The sequence below is a fragment of the Dendropsophus ebraccatus genome, chromosome 13, assembly GCF_027789765.1.
Source record: "Dendropsophus ebraccatus isolate aDenEbr1 chromosome 13, aDenEbr1.pat, whole genome shotgun sequence".
NCBI lineage: Eukaryota > Metazoa > Chordata > Amphibia > Anura > Hylidae > Dendropsophus > Dendropsophus ebraccatus.
The window spans coordinates 71,076,489-71,093,534 of NC_091466.1; the positions used below are offsets into that span (position 1 = coordinate 71,076,489).

General features: G+C 44.5%; 2 protein-coding genes across 2 annotated transcripts in view; one reads left to right on the forward strand and one right to left on the reverse strand.

Moving 5' to 3' along the window:
- Window positions 1-17,046, reverse strand: part of PAPOLA (poly(A) polymerase alpha) — a 69,410-nt gene that overhangs the window by 41,861 nt on the left and 10,503 nt on the right. The gene's annotated exons all lie outside the window — the stretch shown is intronic.
- LOC138770592 (uncharacterized) lies at window positions 10,401-13,901 on the forward strand. Its single transcript, XM_069949695.1, has 3 exons — window positions 10,401-10,747; window positions 12,160-12,951; window positions 13,057-13,901. The coding sequence occupies exons 1-3, from the start codon at window positions 10,486-10,488 to the stop codon at window positions 13,899-13,901; spliced, it is 1,899 nt and encodes a 632-aa protein (XP_069805796.1). The 5' UTR covers window positions 10,401-10,485.

Consider the following 17,046-nt stretch of genomic DNA (forward strand, 5'->3'; position numbering starts at 1 on the left):
CTGGTCTTATACAAGAGATATAATCCTGCCCTGACCTGTCACTCTTATATGTATGAGGGAAGCCAGGCAACCTCTGGTGTGATACACTCAGATGAGTTGCTGTATCTAACTCTCCTATGTAACACACAGCACTATACTATTGTATACTAGCCCTTAGGGGACACAGATAGTTCTGGTGTTTATGACACGGCGAGATTTTTCAAACATGACATGTGTCGCTTTAAGCATCAATAACTTTGGAATGCTTTTACCAATCCTTGTCATTCCAAGATTTATGTTAGTGGTAAATTTGGGTTTATATTTTTAGTAATTTTTTTGTGAAAAACTCCAAAATGTTGTGAAAAATTTAACATTTGAAACTCTCTGCCAATAAGGAAAATAGTAATACTACATAAATTATTTATTAATTCATATCTGTAACGTGTCTACTTTATATTACCAGCATTTGGGGAACGTGCTTTTACTTTTTTAGGATATTAAAGGCCGTAAATGTTTAGCAGCAGTTTTCAAATTTTTCATGAAAATTTAAAACTCTTCAAATTCTATATTTTAGAAGTGTGTATACTAAAAACCCCCATAGTTTACCCCATTTTGAAATCTTCACCCTTTCAAGTATTCAAATTGGCATTCATACAGTTTTTTAACCCTTTGGGCATTTCACAGGAATAACTGCAAAGCAAGAGTGAAAATTTACAATTTGCATTTTCTTTAGGGTATATTCACACGAACGGACTTGCAGCGAGACTCTCGCTGCGAGTCCGGCAGGTCCTGGCAGTTCCCACACACTATATACTCACTGCGGTCGTTCAGTATGTAATTCTACCGCCCTTAACCCCTTCTGCTCCCGCGCTGTAAGCATACATTACCTGTCCTCGCTGCACGGGTCCGGCGTACTGCTCTCCCGCCCGGCCAATCAGTAGCTGCGGCTGGGCAACACACTGATTGGCCGGGCGGGAGAGCAGGACGCCGGACCCGTGCAGCAAGGACAGGTAATGTATGCTTACAGCGGGGGAGCCGGGCGGGAGCAGAAGGGGTTAAGGGCAGTAGAATTACATACTCGCTGCAGTCGTTCAGACTACAGCGAGTATATAGTGTGTGGGAACTGCCAGGACCTGCCGAACTCGCAGCGAGAGTCCGTTCGTGTGAATATACCCTTACAGAGATTCCAATTGTAATCCTATGCATTCTTTACCACACCAATTACCAATACCGATCCACCAATGCCGGCGATTGTCGGTGCTGGACCCTTTGGGAGTCCAGTGGCGGTTACACTAGACTGTCAGCTATCAGCGGACAGTTTAGTTGCTGCTCCCGGTCACTCTTTGTGTACACAGCGAGCATCAGAAGTAGGTCAGTATATATACGTCATCGTGCTGAAACTAACCTCCTACAAGGACGTATTATAACTGACTGGTGCAGCTAGGGGTTAGTGTGTGGTGTTGGGTTTGGGTACAGTTAGTTATTCAGTGTGAGACAATACCAGCAGCCCAGGGGTTATGCTGCGTTTACACGAAACAATAATTGGCCCGATTTTTACGATTAACGATGTCGGAGTACCGATTTTTTTTTCATAACGATCAGCGTTTAGACAGTACGATATATTGTATGGAAAATTGCGATCACATAAGCCTATCTCACACATTGGTTAAATCGGCGAACGACTGTTTACACGGAACTATCTGCGAATTTTTGACGAACGACAATTTGAGAACATGTTGTAAGATCAAAATGTAGGATTTCTCGTTCGTCGTTTGATCGTTCGCTGCGTTTACACGTATGATTATCGTTCGAATTCGATCGTTATCGCGCAAATTCGTATGATAATTGTTACGTGTAAACGCACCTTAATGCTGCGTTTACACGTAACGATTATGGTGCAAATTTGCGCGATAACGATCGAATTCCAACGATAATAGTACGTATAAACGCAGCAAACGATCAAGCGACGAACGAGAAATCGTTCATATTGATCTTACAACATGTTCTCAAATTGTCGTTCGCAAAAAAAACGCAGATCGTTCTGTGTAAACAGTCGTTCGCCGATTTAACCAATGTGTGAGATAGGCTTAAGCGATCGCAAAACGAATTTTCCGTACGATGTATCGTTCCATCTAAATGCTGATCGGTATGAAAAAAAAAAACGTTACTCCGACATCATTAATCGTACGATCGGGCCAATTATCATTTTGTGTAAACGCAGCATAAGTATATGTGATGTTGGGTATTGTGCACAGATGAGGTTAGGAGGGTTATTAGTGTGGTTTTGGTTTGCACATGTGGCTGTTATTACACTGATGGGTTTTGGGGAGAATGAGGCTGGAGCAGCTAATACCTGGATGGACTTGTATATACTGTATACACTCCCTACAGGTATAACGTATTTATATTTTTGTTGTTATTATTATTATTTATATTTGTAAATAAAAGATTTACAGAAACACACAGCACAGCCCCCAACATTGTGTATATATGAAGAGGGGGTCAGAAGAACTGTTTTAGTAATATCGGATGGATTTGTAAAGGAAAAAAAAAATAAATAAATAAATAAAAAAAAATATATATATATATAGTATATATACATACTATATATATATCTATCTATCTATCTCTCTCTCTCTCTCTCTATATATATATATATATATATATATATATATATACAGTATATATATATACTGTATATATGTGTGTGCTCTGTGATGTTCCTGGCTGCAGCCACAAGAGTGAGTGGCAGAGCAGATAGCCAATGGCTGCTTGCTATGTCAGTACACTGTTTTTACCTATAAGGGCCTATTAGGAGCCCTTATGGTTAAATACATAGGTGCATGAGCAGACTACGTTTTGCTTAACCCCTTGTGTACTGCAGTGTGTAAGTGACCCGAAGTTCAGAAGACAAAGTGATATCTGCTTTACTGCTCGTGCACTGATAACCCCTGACGACTGCACAGAGCCATTTTTCTTTCCTATTTCCCAGCTGGAGAACAGAGGTCAGAGGTTATCAGAGCAGTGAAGGAGAGATCTCTGTTTTCAGCTTGTTAACCCTTTCTTTGTGTTGTAGCATGGAAGTAAACATTAGGTCACCTATACACTGCAGTACATAAGGGGTTAAGCAAAAGCACACGCTCTTACCTTCTCCCCCTGGGCCCCCCTCCTGCACGGACCCCATAGCAACGACCTACCCTGCCTCTATGGTAGCTACGCCACTGCTTTTTGCCATTGTTCTCTGCTGTGAAATAGTACAGATTTCCACAATCACGTTGCAACTCACACATCTATACTTTCCCTTTGTAACAGATAACAAAACGTCCAATGAGAAGGAAGGAGAGGTGCCAGACTGTAGGGAGGATAGCCCTGTACAGGAAGCCATAGTGCAGGAGCACCAACAACTGTGTGAGCGGTGCCACAACCTGGACGACCTGTGTGCCCTATACTATGCTGTACAAGAAGCCACGGTAGAGGAGTACCAACAATGGTGTCATCACAGCAACTATATGGATGACATATGTGCCATGCACTATGCTGTACAAGAGCCCATAGTAGAAGAATGCAGCAGCTCTACATCATCTCGGGGCAGCTGCTGCCATGATGAGAAGTCCACCCAAAGTCCCATCTCTTTGGAAGAGCCTGGCAAGTCTAAAGAACCACCATCTGCTACAGTCCCTCTATCTTTGGATTGCTTTACATTCCACCATAAACTGGGTAAAGGCGGCTATGGAGAGGTCTACTTGGCAACAGACGTCGTCCGCAAACAACGTGTTGCTATTAAAGTAGCAGATAAAAGACGGTTCACAGACTCAGGACACAGACTTGCAGAGCGCTGGGTTCTCCAACTATCTCATGATAGCCCTTACTTGATCCACGGCCTGTCAGCCTTCCATACACTGAACTATGTCTACTTTGTGATGGAGGTGGCCGTCAGAGGGGACCTGAATGACTTTATCCTGATGTACGGCCCTTTCGATCCCACCATTGTAACATTCATCACAGCAGAAGTGGTCTGTGGCACAGAGTTCCTGCATAGTAAAGGCATTATCCATCGGGACCTGAAGCCAAAAAATATCCTTCGGACCGCAGGCAGCCACATCAGAATATCCGATTTTGGCACTGCTGTGACAGGCGTATATAAGGTCATGGATAATTGTCAGGGTACAGTGGGCTATGCGGCTCCAGAGATGGTGAAGGGCGAGGCACACGGCAGAGGAGTAGACTACTTTGCCATTGGCTGCATCCTCTTTGAACTCTTCACATTAAGAACTCCGTTCAGGGGAAACAATCGCATAGAAATGAAATATTCTGTGATCTATGGCGCTCCCAACTACCCAAGGTCCCTAACTCCTGATGCAGTCAACATCCTCGAAGGCCTGCTGTGTAAAGACCAGAGCTAGCGGCTGGGAGTCAATGGGGACGTGAGGAAACATCCATTTTTCTCAAACATCAACTGGGAAGATGTGGAAGTTGGGAGAACGGCACCACCAGCCATCATGACGGCAGCTTTTCCCCACCTAAACGTTGACAAAACTCTGAAGTATGCCGAACGGAAGATCAAGGTCAACCCTGAACGTCAGAAAATCTTCAGTGAGTTCAGCTTTGTGAGTGCCGAGTGGGCAGAATACTATCATCCCGTCACCATCCGCCATAAGAATTGGATGGCAAAATTTTTCACTAAGAGGCCATCCAGAAAGCCAGGAACGTGAATGATGACAACACAATACAGCAAAGTAACCGCGTCTTCACCTTATATGCTGCAGTCTCTCCATCATTAAGACAGCATTGACATGCTGAAGAACCTCTGGAAATCTCTGCTCCGACTTCAATTATTACCGAATTTGACATTAACCACTGGACTTCACCTATATAACCGGACATGACAAAAAACACCAGATTCTGGCGGTGCACAAGCTTCATAAGGCTTTGTGCATAGGGGTTGGGGGGCTCCCTCACCCAGACGTGGTGAGGGAGCTTGCGTGCCTTAGCGATCCATTGAGCTAAGCTGGCTGGCTCTTGGTGGGGTCTCCCGTGCCAGACAGGTCAAAGGGGAAAGGCCAGAAGCACTGGATAATCACTAGTAAAATTCTGTGTCTTACTGTATTGTCCAGGCTGCTCTACACCGGCTACTCACAGACACGATCCCACTACTGATCAGCATGATCAGCAGGAATTTGACCTGCTCGTTTAACCCCTCTTTATACAACCTGGTCGCTCTGAGCTCCCCCAGAATCACCATATTGATAGCGTGGACACCCGATCAGCATAGCACAGGGCAGCATAGAACTCATGGACTCCTGGACAGCTTCAGTCTCCCACGTAGCTGGGATTACAGACACACACCACTGGGCCCTATATTACACAGCAGGTGGCACTAGCTGGCTGTATTCCTTACATCACACAGGTTCCTATATTACACAGCAGGTGGCGCTAGCTGGCTGTATTCCTTACATCACACAGGTTCCTATATTACACAGCAGGTGGCGCTAGCTGGCTGTATTCCTTACATCACACAGGTTCCTATATTACACAGCAGGTGGCGCTAGCTGGCTGTATTCCTTCCATCACACAGGTTCCTATATTACACAGCAGGTGGAGCTAGCTGGCTGTATTCCTTACATCACACAGGTTCCTATATTACACAGCAGGTGGCGCTAGCTGGCTGTATTCCTTACATCACACAGGTTCCTATATTACACAGCAGCTGCTCCTCTTGCTGGGCCCAGTGGTGTGTGTCTGTAATCCCAGCTACCTGGGAGGCTGAGGCTGTCGGATCACTTGAGTCCAGGAGTTCTGTGCTGCCCTGTGCTATGCTGATCGGGTGTCCGCACTAAGCTCAGTATCAATATGGTGACTCTGGGGGAGCTCAGAGCTACCAGGTTGTATAAGGAGGGGTGAACCGGCCCAGGTCGGAAACGGAGCAGGTCAAATCCCCCATGCTGATCAGTAGTGGGACTGCACCTGTGAGTAGCCGGTGTAGAGCAGCCTGGACAATACAGTGAGACACAGACTTTTTACTAGTTTTATAGTATCAATATTTATTTGTTTAATTGATTTTTTGTTTAAGTAGACCAAATAAACTCTACACATATATGTACATTTTATAAATAACATTTGTTTTATTCTTTAAAAAAATCTCCAAATAATGTCTGTTTTGTTTTCCCCATTGAACTTTTTGGGAAGTCACTGATCAGTTCACATACAATACTCCCTAGAGATAAGGATTCATGGGGCCTATACTGGCCCAAATTTTTATTGACTTCAATAGAGACCATTATTATATTGAAAATAAGTCCATATTTTACAGTGTGTGTGAACATAGCCCGATACCTTTTTGTAACCATAAAACGTAAGAAGTCCTAATTCATGCACACAGCATATGTTGTAATAAAAGTCTGTGTCTTCCTGTATTGTCCAGGCTGCTCTACACCAGCTACTCACAGGCGCGATCCCACTACCGATCAGCATGGGGGATTTGACCTGCTCCGTTTCCGACCTGGGCCGGTTCACCCCTCCTTATACAACCTGGTAGCTCTGAGCACCCCCAGAGTCACCATATTGATACTGAGCTTAGTGCAGACACCCAATCAGCACAGCACAGGGCAGCACAGAACTCCTGGACTCAAGTGATCCGACAGCCTCAGCCTCCCGGGTAGCTGGGATTACAGACACACGCCACTGGGCCCAGCAAGAGGAGCAGCTGCTGTGTAATATAGGAACCTGTGTGATGTAAGGAATACAGCCAGCTAGCGCCACCTGCTGTGTAATATAGGAACCTGTGTGATGTAAGGAATACAGCCAGCTAGCGCCACCTGCTGTGTAATATAGGAACCTGTGTGATGTAAGGATACAGCCAGCTAGCGCCACCTGCTGTGTCATATAGGAACCTGTGTGATGTAAGGAATACAGCCAGCTAGCGCCACCTGCTGTGTAATATAGGAACCTGTGTGATGTAAGGAATACAGCCAGCTAGCGCCACCTGCTGTGTAATATAGGAACCTGTGTGATGTAAGGAATACAGCCAGCTAGCGCCACCTGCTGTGTAATATAGGAACCTGTGTGATGTAAGGAATACAGCCAGCTAGCGCCACCTGCTGTGTAATATAGGAACCTGCGTGATGTAAGGAATACAGCCAGCTAGCGCCACCTGCTGTGTAATATAGGGACCTGTGTGATGTAAGGAATACAGCCAGCTAGCGCCACCTGCTGTGTAATATAGGAACCTGTGTGATGTAAGGAATACAGCCAGCTAGCGCCACCTGCTGTGTAATATAGGAACCTGTGTGATGTAAGGAATACAGCCAGCTAGCGCCACCTGCTGTCTCTTTTGTACACTGTCGCTTCTTCTATCCCCTGTACACAACTCGCTCCTCCTCCTCCACTAAGATGTCATTTTCCCAACTCTTTTCCATGTTATGGACCTGGAGATCTAAGAGATCAGTGCAGTTGTATTAGAAGTCCCACAGGCAGACTTCTAATAAATGTATTTAAAAAAAAAAAAAAAAAAGTTTTTATATTAATAAAAAATCCCCCCCCCCTTTTCCCATTTTATAAATGAAGGTAAAAATATATATAAGTATTTGGTATCGACGCGTGCATAATCGCCCAAACTATTAAATTATCCCATTCTTGATCTTGCACTGTAAACGGTGCCGGCCCGCCTCCAGTACATCAGCCGCAGTTCGGTACCCGTAAAAACAACGGCGCCGTACACGGGAACCGAGCCGCAGGTGAAAAAACAGACCGCCCGAAACTACCCCTGTCTGAGCTGGTGTATCTAAACCTATAATGTGTGATACTTTCAACAGAGTAGGTGTATGTAAGTCTATCATGTGTGATACTGTCTACTGAGATGGTGTATCTAAGCCTATCAGGTCTGATACTGTCTACAGAGTAAGTGTATCTAAGCCTATTATGTGGGATACTGTCTCCTGAACTGGTTTATCTAAGCCTATCATGTGCAATACTGTCTATTGAGCTGGTGTATCTAACATTATCATGTGTAATACGGTCTGCTGAGCCTATGTATCTAATACTGACCTTACACAAGAGATATAATCCTGCAGTGACATGTCACTCTTATATGTATGAGGGAAGCCAGGCAGCCTCTGGTGTGATACACTCAGATGAGCTGCTGTATCTAACTCTCCTACTGTATGTAACACACAGCACTACACTATTGTATATTAGTGTGTGGTGTCAGGTTTGGGCACAGCTATTTGGCGTCAGACAATACCAGCAGCCCAGGGGTTTAAGGTGCGTTTACACGTAACGATTATCGTACGAATTTGCGCGATAACAATCGAATTCGAACGATAATCGTACGTGTAAACGCAGCGAACGATCAAACGACGAACGATACATCACTCATTTTGATCTTTCAACATGTTATCAAATCGTCGTTCGCAAAACATTCGCAAATCGTTCCGTGTGAACAGTCGTTCGCCAATTTAACCAATGTGTGAGATAGGCTTAAGCGTTCGCAAAATGATCGCACAACGAATTTTCCGTACGATATATCGTACCGTCTAAACTCTGCTCGTTATGAAAAAATTTTTTTACTCAGACATCATTAATCGTACGATCGGGCCAATTATCGTTACGTGTAAACGCACCATTAGTATATGTGATGTTGGGTATTGTGCACAGGTGAGGTTAGGAGGGTTATTAGTGTGGTTGTGGTTTGCACATGTGGCTGTTATTGGGGCACACAGGCGGGTAGAGTGGGAGCCCAGGGACTGTAGTCGGTCCTCTGGTTAGGTAAGGATATGCGGGGTCAGGCATAAGTGGAGTCGCCATACCCCCCCCCCCTCTGATCAGGGTATGGTTGTGCCTGTCCTACCCTCGCTGAAGAAACTGTAAAACCCCTTTTATGACCATTCTAGGCTGCAGCCAATAGGAATTAGGCTATATATACCCCCTTCCGGGCTCACCTCCTTCTCTTGGTGTCCCGTAGGCAAGCTGTCTCTCCCTCCCTTGTTATTTAAAAAACAAACAACTTATATTATATACAATTTGTACCCCAGATACACATAGTGGGAGATTTATCAAAATGCTATAAAGTAGAATTGTCTTAGTTGCCCCTAGCAACCAATCAGGTTCCACTTTTCATTGCTCACAGATTCTTTAAAAAAAATGAAAGTTGGAATCTGATTGGTTGCTAGGGGCAACTAAGACAATTCTAATTTACACCACTTTGATAAATCTCCCCCAATGTCTTTCTTTACATTTGGTTATATTTTCTTGAAGTCACAGCTGGCGGTTTTGGTGACTACAGTTGCTGAGCGATGATGGAAGAGCCTGGAAGGACGTTGTGCCTGTTGGGAGTCCGGCACACCGCCTCCAGCTTGGGATCATTACATGCAAGTTTATTAGTTCAGTAGGGCCATAACAGCCATAACCTGAGAAAAGGAGTAAATAAATGCTGTGGCCGACCTCCGTCCAGCAAAAGACCTGACAACAGTCTTATAGGGATGTGTCTGTATATAAAACCTACAGGTATACGGTATTTATATTATTATTGTTATTATTAGGGATGGTCCGAACCTGCCGAGGTTCGGGTTCGTACAAACCTGAACTCTCAGCAATGATTCCTGCTCTCTTCCACCTCCGTGGAGAGGGTGGATACAGTCGGAGGACCGCCTGGAAAACTGGGATACAGCCTATGGCTATGGCTGTATCCACCCTCTTCACGGAGGTGGAAGACAGCGGGAATCATTACCGAGAGTTCAGGTTCTTATGAACCCGAACCTCGGCAGGTTCAGACCATCCCTAGTTATTATTATTATTATTATAATTTATGTTTGTAAATAAAAGATTTACAGAAACACACAGCACAGCCCCCCATCATTGTGTATATATGAAGAGGGGATCAGTATGAAGAACAGTCTCAGTAAAATGGGATAAATTGGCAGAATTAAAAAAAAAATCTTTATATATCTTTATATAAAACTTCTAACAAAAATGCCTGATTTTAATTTTTTTTTAATAACTACACAAAATACATGAGAACAGTGGGTGACCAAATTCTATTGGCCTGTTTCTGCTTTGGACATTTATATAGTAAGATACACAGATTTTATAACATAATACCGAGACAGAACTTCTTTATTTTTTTGTAGAACAAATTAATTATTTTTTTTTAATTTTCTAATATATATATATATATATATATATATATATATATATATATATATATACATACAGTATATATATATATAATATTTATATACACATTATCCATATGTATGTTTGTGCATTTCTTCCCTCACTCACAAGACTATGGAACTCTGTTGATCTCTGACATCACAAAAGAAAGCTGATGACATCACAAAGGAAAGGCTATGACATCACATACACATTGTTCACATAGTCAGCTGCACAGGTAACATTCCGTCAGTTGCTAACTGCCACTCAGCAGAGACACATGTGAGGGATCGCTCTCGCTTACTGCCATCAGCACTTGGATTGGATCATCTATATAGACTTGACTTGTAACTTAAAATGAAGGCAAAAAAGAAGAGGAATCATCTAGAAGGAGACACAGAAGAGAAGGAGAAGAATAATGGAGAGGACCAGAGGAGAGACAAGGACAGAGGAGATGATGATGATGGCCAGGAACAGCCAACTACAACCAAGAAGCCAAGAAAGAACCGCTTCTTCGCATTCCTGCAAAGTGCCTGGGCCCGGATGACATGTAAGAAGAGGAAATCTTCCAGACACCTGTCCGGCCCCAGCAACAACATCCCACTGATGGACGCCACAGGTAGGACCAACAACTGGAATTGTAAATGCATCATTAGGACTCCATAGAACACACACAGTGGGGCTAATTCATGGGAATAGCGCCCCCACACAGTAGTTACCCCCTCCAGTAGTGGCCATAAGCTGCATGGTGTCCTGTGAACAACTCACCTTTGTTGTCCCCACCCCATTATGTAATTTTAGTATTTGAGGCCTTGTTGATCAGTTTTACTCGGCTTCCTAGGGACGCGTGAGGCAGGCGGCCATCTTTTATATCCCAGGAATATAAACTGAAGCTGCTGTCCATGGGAGTTTATGGTCCTTTTTCACTTTTATTGTGGGATGTGTGGATGTTTTTCATGCCCCATGTTCACCATACAGGATAAAGAACATTGGAGGAGAGTTATCAAACATGGTGGAAAGTGAAACTGGCTCAGTTGCCCCTAGCAACCAATCAGATTCCACCTTTCATTCCCAACAGACACTTTACACCATGTTTGATAAATCTCCCCCATTATATTTGAATCATTTAAACATTTCCAAATGAATTGACAGCAACTATGTATTTTTTTTATTAATCAGCTAGTACAATATACTGCAATACTATAATAATATATGTACAGTAAAAGTAATGTATTGCAGTGTACATTCATTGTGGTTTTCTCTCTGTCCCAAAAGGGCATTAAAGCGGCAGTACATGGCATATGGGCAGAAACTAGGGACTGAATTTCGCACCCATTTGCAATGTTTTCCGCTTGCCCTCTCTGTAGCATCACTAACCCCATCACCCTATTGTAGACGTAGGAACCTCTGAACCACCTGTGTCGTCTTTTGGACCCTCTGTGAGCCTTCTGTAGTATTAGGACTCCCTGTGCTCCATCTACAGTATTAGGACACCCCATGTGCCCCTCTGTAATATGAGGAGCCATTGTGCCTCCTCTGTAACATAAGAACTTTTTGTATCCCTATACCACTAATATATATATATATATATATATATATATATATATGTATATATATATCTGGGAGGTATAATAACCCCTCTGTGCCCCCTTTACGGCACGGGACCTGTTTTGCCCCCTCTGTGGTATTAGGTCGTATCTGTATTATAACAATGACTCTGTGTCCCCTCTTTAGTACTAGGGCCCCTCTTTGATATTTGGACCCACTATACCTTCTGTGTAGGACTAAAACTGTCTCTGCCCCTCTGTAATAATAGGATGCTTTGGAGCCCCTCCTGTACTATACAAACTTCTCTGTGCCCCTTTGTAGTATTATGACATGCTGTGTCCCCTCTGTGGAATTAGGACCCATCTTTGCCCCCTCTGTAGTATTATCACCTCTCTGTTTCCACTCTGTAATAATAAGCCTCCTATATGCCCTATATGACCTATTTCTATTAATTCACACATCTATCCATTTCCTTTGTAACAGAAAACCGAACGTCAAATGAGAAGGAAGGAGAGGTGCCAGCATGCAGGAAGGATAGCCATATACAGAAAGCCATACTGCAGGAGCACCAACAACTGTGTGACCAGTACCACAACCTGGATGACCTTAGTGCCCTATACTACACTGCACAAGAAGCCACGTTAGAGGACTACCAACGATGGTGTGACCAAAGAAACAACATGGACGACATATGTGCCTTGCACTATATTGAATACGAGCAAAGGGTAGAAGAATACCAACAATTGTGTGACTGGATCAACAACCTAGAAGGCATGTGTGCCCTGCACTATGTGGGCCAAATAGCCATGGAAGAAGAATATCAGAAATTTTTTGACCGGATTCATAGCATGGAGGTCCTGTATGCCCAGCACTATATGGCGCCATATGGAAAGAAGCATCAACAGGAGACCGAAGAGGAAGGACCGAAGAAGGACTACGAAGGACCGAAGAAGGACGACGAAGGACTGAAGAAGGACAACGACGGACCCAAGAAGGACCACGACGGACCGAAGAAGGACGTCGAAGCCAAGAAAAGTGCCAAGATCCCGTTCTTAGCCCGACTGCAAAAATGTTGGGAATGGATCACAAAGCCAAAATGGAGAGGAACATGTAAACTCAATGAAGAACGTTCGTGTGAAATGCCAGGACCCAGCAACATCAGGAATCCATCATCCAAAGAAGAGCCTGACAACTGTAAAGAGACCTCACCTGCTACAGTCCCCCTAACATTGGACTGCTTCACCTTCTACCGTTCACTGGGAGAAGGAACCTTCGGTAAAGTCCTCTTGGCAAAAGACATCATCCGCAGTGAATGTGTTGCCATTAAAGTGACAGAGAAGAGGCACGTCAGCTTCATAGAACGCCATGTCCTCCAACTAGCTCATGAAAGCCCATACTTGATGCATGGCTTGGCCGCTTTCCATACGCCGGACTTTGCCTGTTATGTGATGGAACTGGCCACCGGAGGGGACCTGTTTGATTTTGTCAAAAAGCACTCGCCTCTTGATACAGCCACAGTAAAGTTAATCACAGCCGAAGTGGTATGTGGCACAGAGTTTCTGCACAGAAGAAATATTATCCATCGCGACCTGAAGCCAGAAAATATACTTCTCACCAGAGAAGGCCACATAAAAATAACAGATTTCGGCTTTGCTGTGACAAACGTGTACAAGCTGACCAGAACTGTGTGCGGAGGTACACCAGGATATGCAGCCCCAGAAATGATAAAGCGCCAGCAACATGGGAGAGGAGTCGACTATTTCGCCATTGGCGTCATCCTCTACAATCTCTTGACTTTCAATCGTCCATTTTATGGAAGAAACCAGCACGAAACAGAATTCTCTGTCCTCTGTCATACTCCAGACTACCCAAAGTCCCTAAGTGACGACACAGTTAACATCTTGGAAAACCTGCTGTGTAAAGACCAGTTTGAGCGGCTGGGAGTCAAAGAGGACATCAGGAGCCATCCATTCTTCTCGGAAATCAATTGGAAGGACGTGGAAGCCGGGAGAATGGCTCCACCAGCAACCCTGATGACATCGTCTGTTGACCTCAATGATGAAGAACCTATGAAATTTGCTGAACCACCAAATGTCATCAAACCTGAAGATGAGCAAATTTTTAATAAGTTTAGCTTTGTATGCCCGGAGTGGTCAAAACAATATCATCCTGTCATTACTGACAAAGAAGATGCTGATAATGATGATGACAATATCTACATGTAGACCATCACCTCTACTGATCTCTGCTTAACTTAACCATAGGACTTAAACTTAACCAGACCAGACTTAACTAAACACAAGCACAAGCTCCGTAAGACTTCGTAGAGCTTTGTGGGAGGGTGGGAGGGCTCCCTCTTTGTGCCTTCACCTTGACGTGGTGAGGGAGCTTGCGTGCCTTAGTGATCCATTGAGCTAAGCTGGCTGGAGTTAATGCTCCTGGTGGGGTCTCCCGTGCCAGACAGGTCAAAGGGGAGAGGCCAGACTAAGTAAGGCACACAGTAGAAAGGGCTGGAAAACTACTTCTTATCAGTATCATAAAAACTCAATAGATAAATATTAGAATATCCAGATAAGTGCAGTGCTTGAAGGTGAGCGAGTCACGTCAGACGGCAATTAAAGTGTTATCCAGACTTAGAAAGACATGGCCACTTTCTTCCAGAGACAGTGCCGTTTAATTGAAGTGAATAGAGATTAATTGCAAAATACACCTGAACTGGAGATAAGAGTGGTGCTGTTTCTGGAAGAAAGTAAATATACTACAGGGGGTATCTATAGTGGGGATAATACAGGGGGGCCATCTATAAGGGGGATACTACAGGGGGTCATCTATAATTGGCCTAATGCAGGGGGCATCTATAAAGGGGATAATACAGGGGGCATCTGTAAAAGGGGCAACACAGGGGGTCCATCTGTAAGGGGGATAACACGGGGGTGGGGGCATCTATAAGAGGGTGATGGTAGTGCTTGCGGTGTGGCGGTAATATTTCACCTTGTATACTGGTATACTGTTATTAATATTGGTCGGTATACAGGATTTGGCCAGTAATGTCGGTCGCCCACAGATTGCAGCTACCAGGAGACTCTGCACACACTGATTTATGAAAGTGTTGTCCACTCAGAAAATACAACTCCTAGCATAACCTGAGAGCTTTACAAAATGTAGGGTGTTCTGAGAGTTTTAGGTCGACTGAAAATATTGTTCACAAAGGATTTGTCACAGATAAAGATGAATCCAGGAAAGGACTGGGTCAGCATGTTGTGTTTCACTGGGCCCCAAGAACCTACAGGTCCTTATCTGGTCCTCATCATTTGCTTGATATCATTTACTTTTATATTATATCATATTGCTTCTTTACTAAAGGTTTGGTTCAGTCTCTAGGGGTGATATTGACCATGGTGTAGGTATACAAAAGAGACAGCAGGTGGCGCTAGCTGGCTGTATTCCTTACATCACACAGGTTCCTGTATTACACAGCAGCTGCTCCTCTTGCTGGGCCCAGTGGCGTGTGTCTCTAATCCCAGCTACTTGGGAGGTGGAGCCTGAGGCAGTTGTATCATTTAAGTCCAGGAGTTCTACTCTGCTGATCGGGTGTCCGCACTAAGCTCAGTATCAATATGGTGACTCTGGGGGAGCTCAGAGCTACCAGGTTGTATAAGGAGGGGTGAACCGGCCCAGGTTGGAAACGGAGTAAGTCAAATCCCCCATGCTGATCAGTAGTGGGATCGCGCCTGTGAGTAGCCGGTGTAGAGCAGCCTGGACAATACAAGGAGATACAGACTTTTACTACAACATATGCTGTGTGTATGGATCAGGATTTCTTACGTTCTGTGTGCTGGCTGTAAAATCATTAAGTGTACCCCACCATACCTTAGTTGGGGTGGCCCCGAGAAATACCTGCCAAAAATGCTTGATAACCCCCAGCCCTTTTTTTTTTCCACTGCCGCATGTATCGGTAAAAGTCCCCCAGGGTCAGAGGTCCCTCCAGCTACAATTACCCCAACTTGCCACTGTGTGAATCTGCAGGTCCAGCTGGTCCTCAGTATAACACCTGCACATTACTGGCTGCAGATACAAATAACATCTGACTCATTTGCTTTTATATTATTGTTTCTTTACTAAGAGTTAGTGGGATCCTAGTCATCTGTAAGGGTATGTACACACTGAGGAATAGGTGAGGAATTGAACATGAAAGTTTTCTGCTTAAAATTCCCACTTAAGGTATGTTCATACTGAGGAATCAAGGTCGATCACCCGCTGTGGATTCCACAGTTCGCCATCGCTCACAGCAGTGCGCTTTTCTGCCTGTGCCATAGTCTCCATTCTACACACAGGCAGATTCCGCCTAACCTGCAGAATTAACCTGTTCATTCTTCAGGCAGACAGCAGAATCTGCCTGTGCATAGAATGGAGACTATGGCACAAGCAGAGATGCGCACTGCCGTGAACGGGGACGAACTGTGGAATCCGCAGCGGGTGATCGACCCGGATTCCTCAGTGTGCATATACCCATATTCAGCTCTCGCAGAATTTGAGCAAAATTCAATCGGAATTAAAGACCCATTGACTTCTATAGGATTTCTCTAGCGGAATTCGACCAATTAATTGACATGTTAGTTCTTTGGGCAAAAAGGGGATCTGCTAGAAAATTCTGCTGTGTGAACAACAGAGTGGAAAACCCACTGCACACAATAGGACATTGCTCTGTTTCTACTTTACAGGTGGAATTTCAATCGGAAATTAGGAGCAGATTCCGCTTCAAATTCCTTGCCTATTCCTCAGTGTGTACATGTCCTTATGCAGAGTTTGGTTCTGTCTGTAGGTGTGATATTAAACATGGTGTAAGTATACAAAAGAGACAGCAGGTGGCGCTAGCTGGCTGTATTCCTTACATCACACAGGTCCCTATATTACACAGCAGGTGGCGCTAGCTGGCTGTATTCCTTACATCACACAGGTTCCTATATTACACAGCAGGTGGCGCTAGCTGGCTGTATTCCTTACATCACGCAGGTTCCTATATTACACAGCAGGTGGCGCTAGCTGGCTGTATTCCTTACATCACACAGGTTCCTATATTACACAGCAGGTGGCGCTAGCTGGCTGTATTCCTTACATTACACAGGTTCCTATATTACACAGCAGGTGGCGCTAGCTGGCTGTATTCCTTACATCACACAGGTTCCTATATTACACAGCAGCTGCTCCTCTTGCCGGGCCCAGTGGCGTGTGTCTGTAATCCCAGCTACCTGGGAGGCTGAGGCTGTCGGATCACTTGAGTCCAGGAGTTCTGTGCTGCCCTGTGCTATGCTGATCGGGTGTCCGCACTAAGCTCAGTATCAATATGGTGACTCTGGGGGAGCTCGGAGC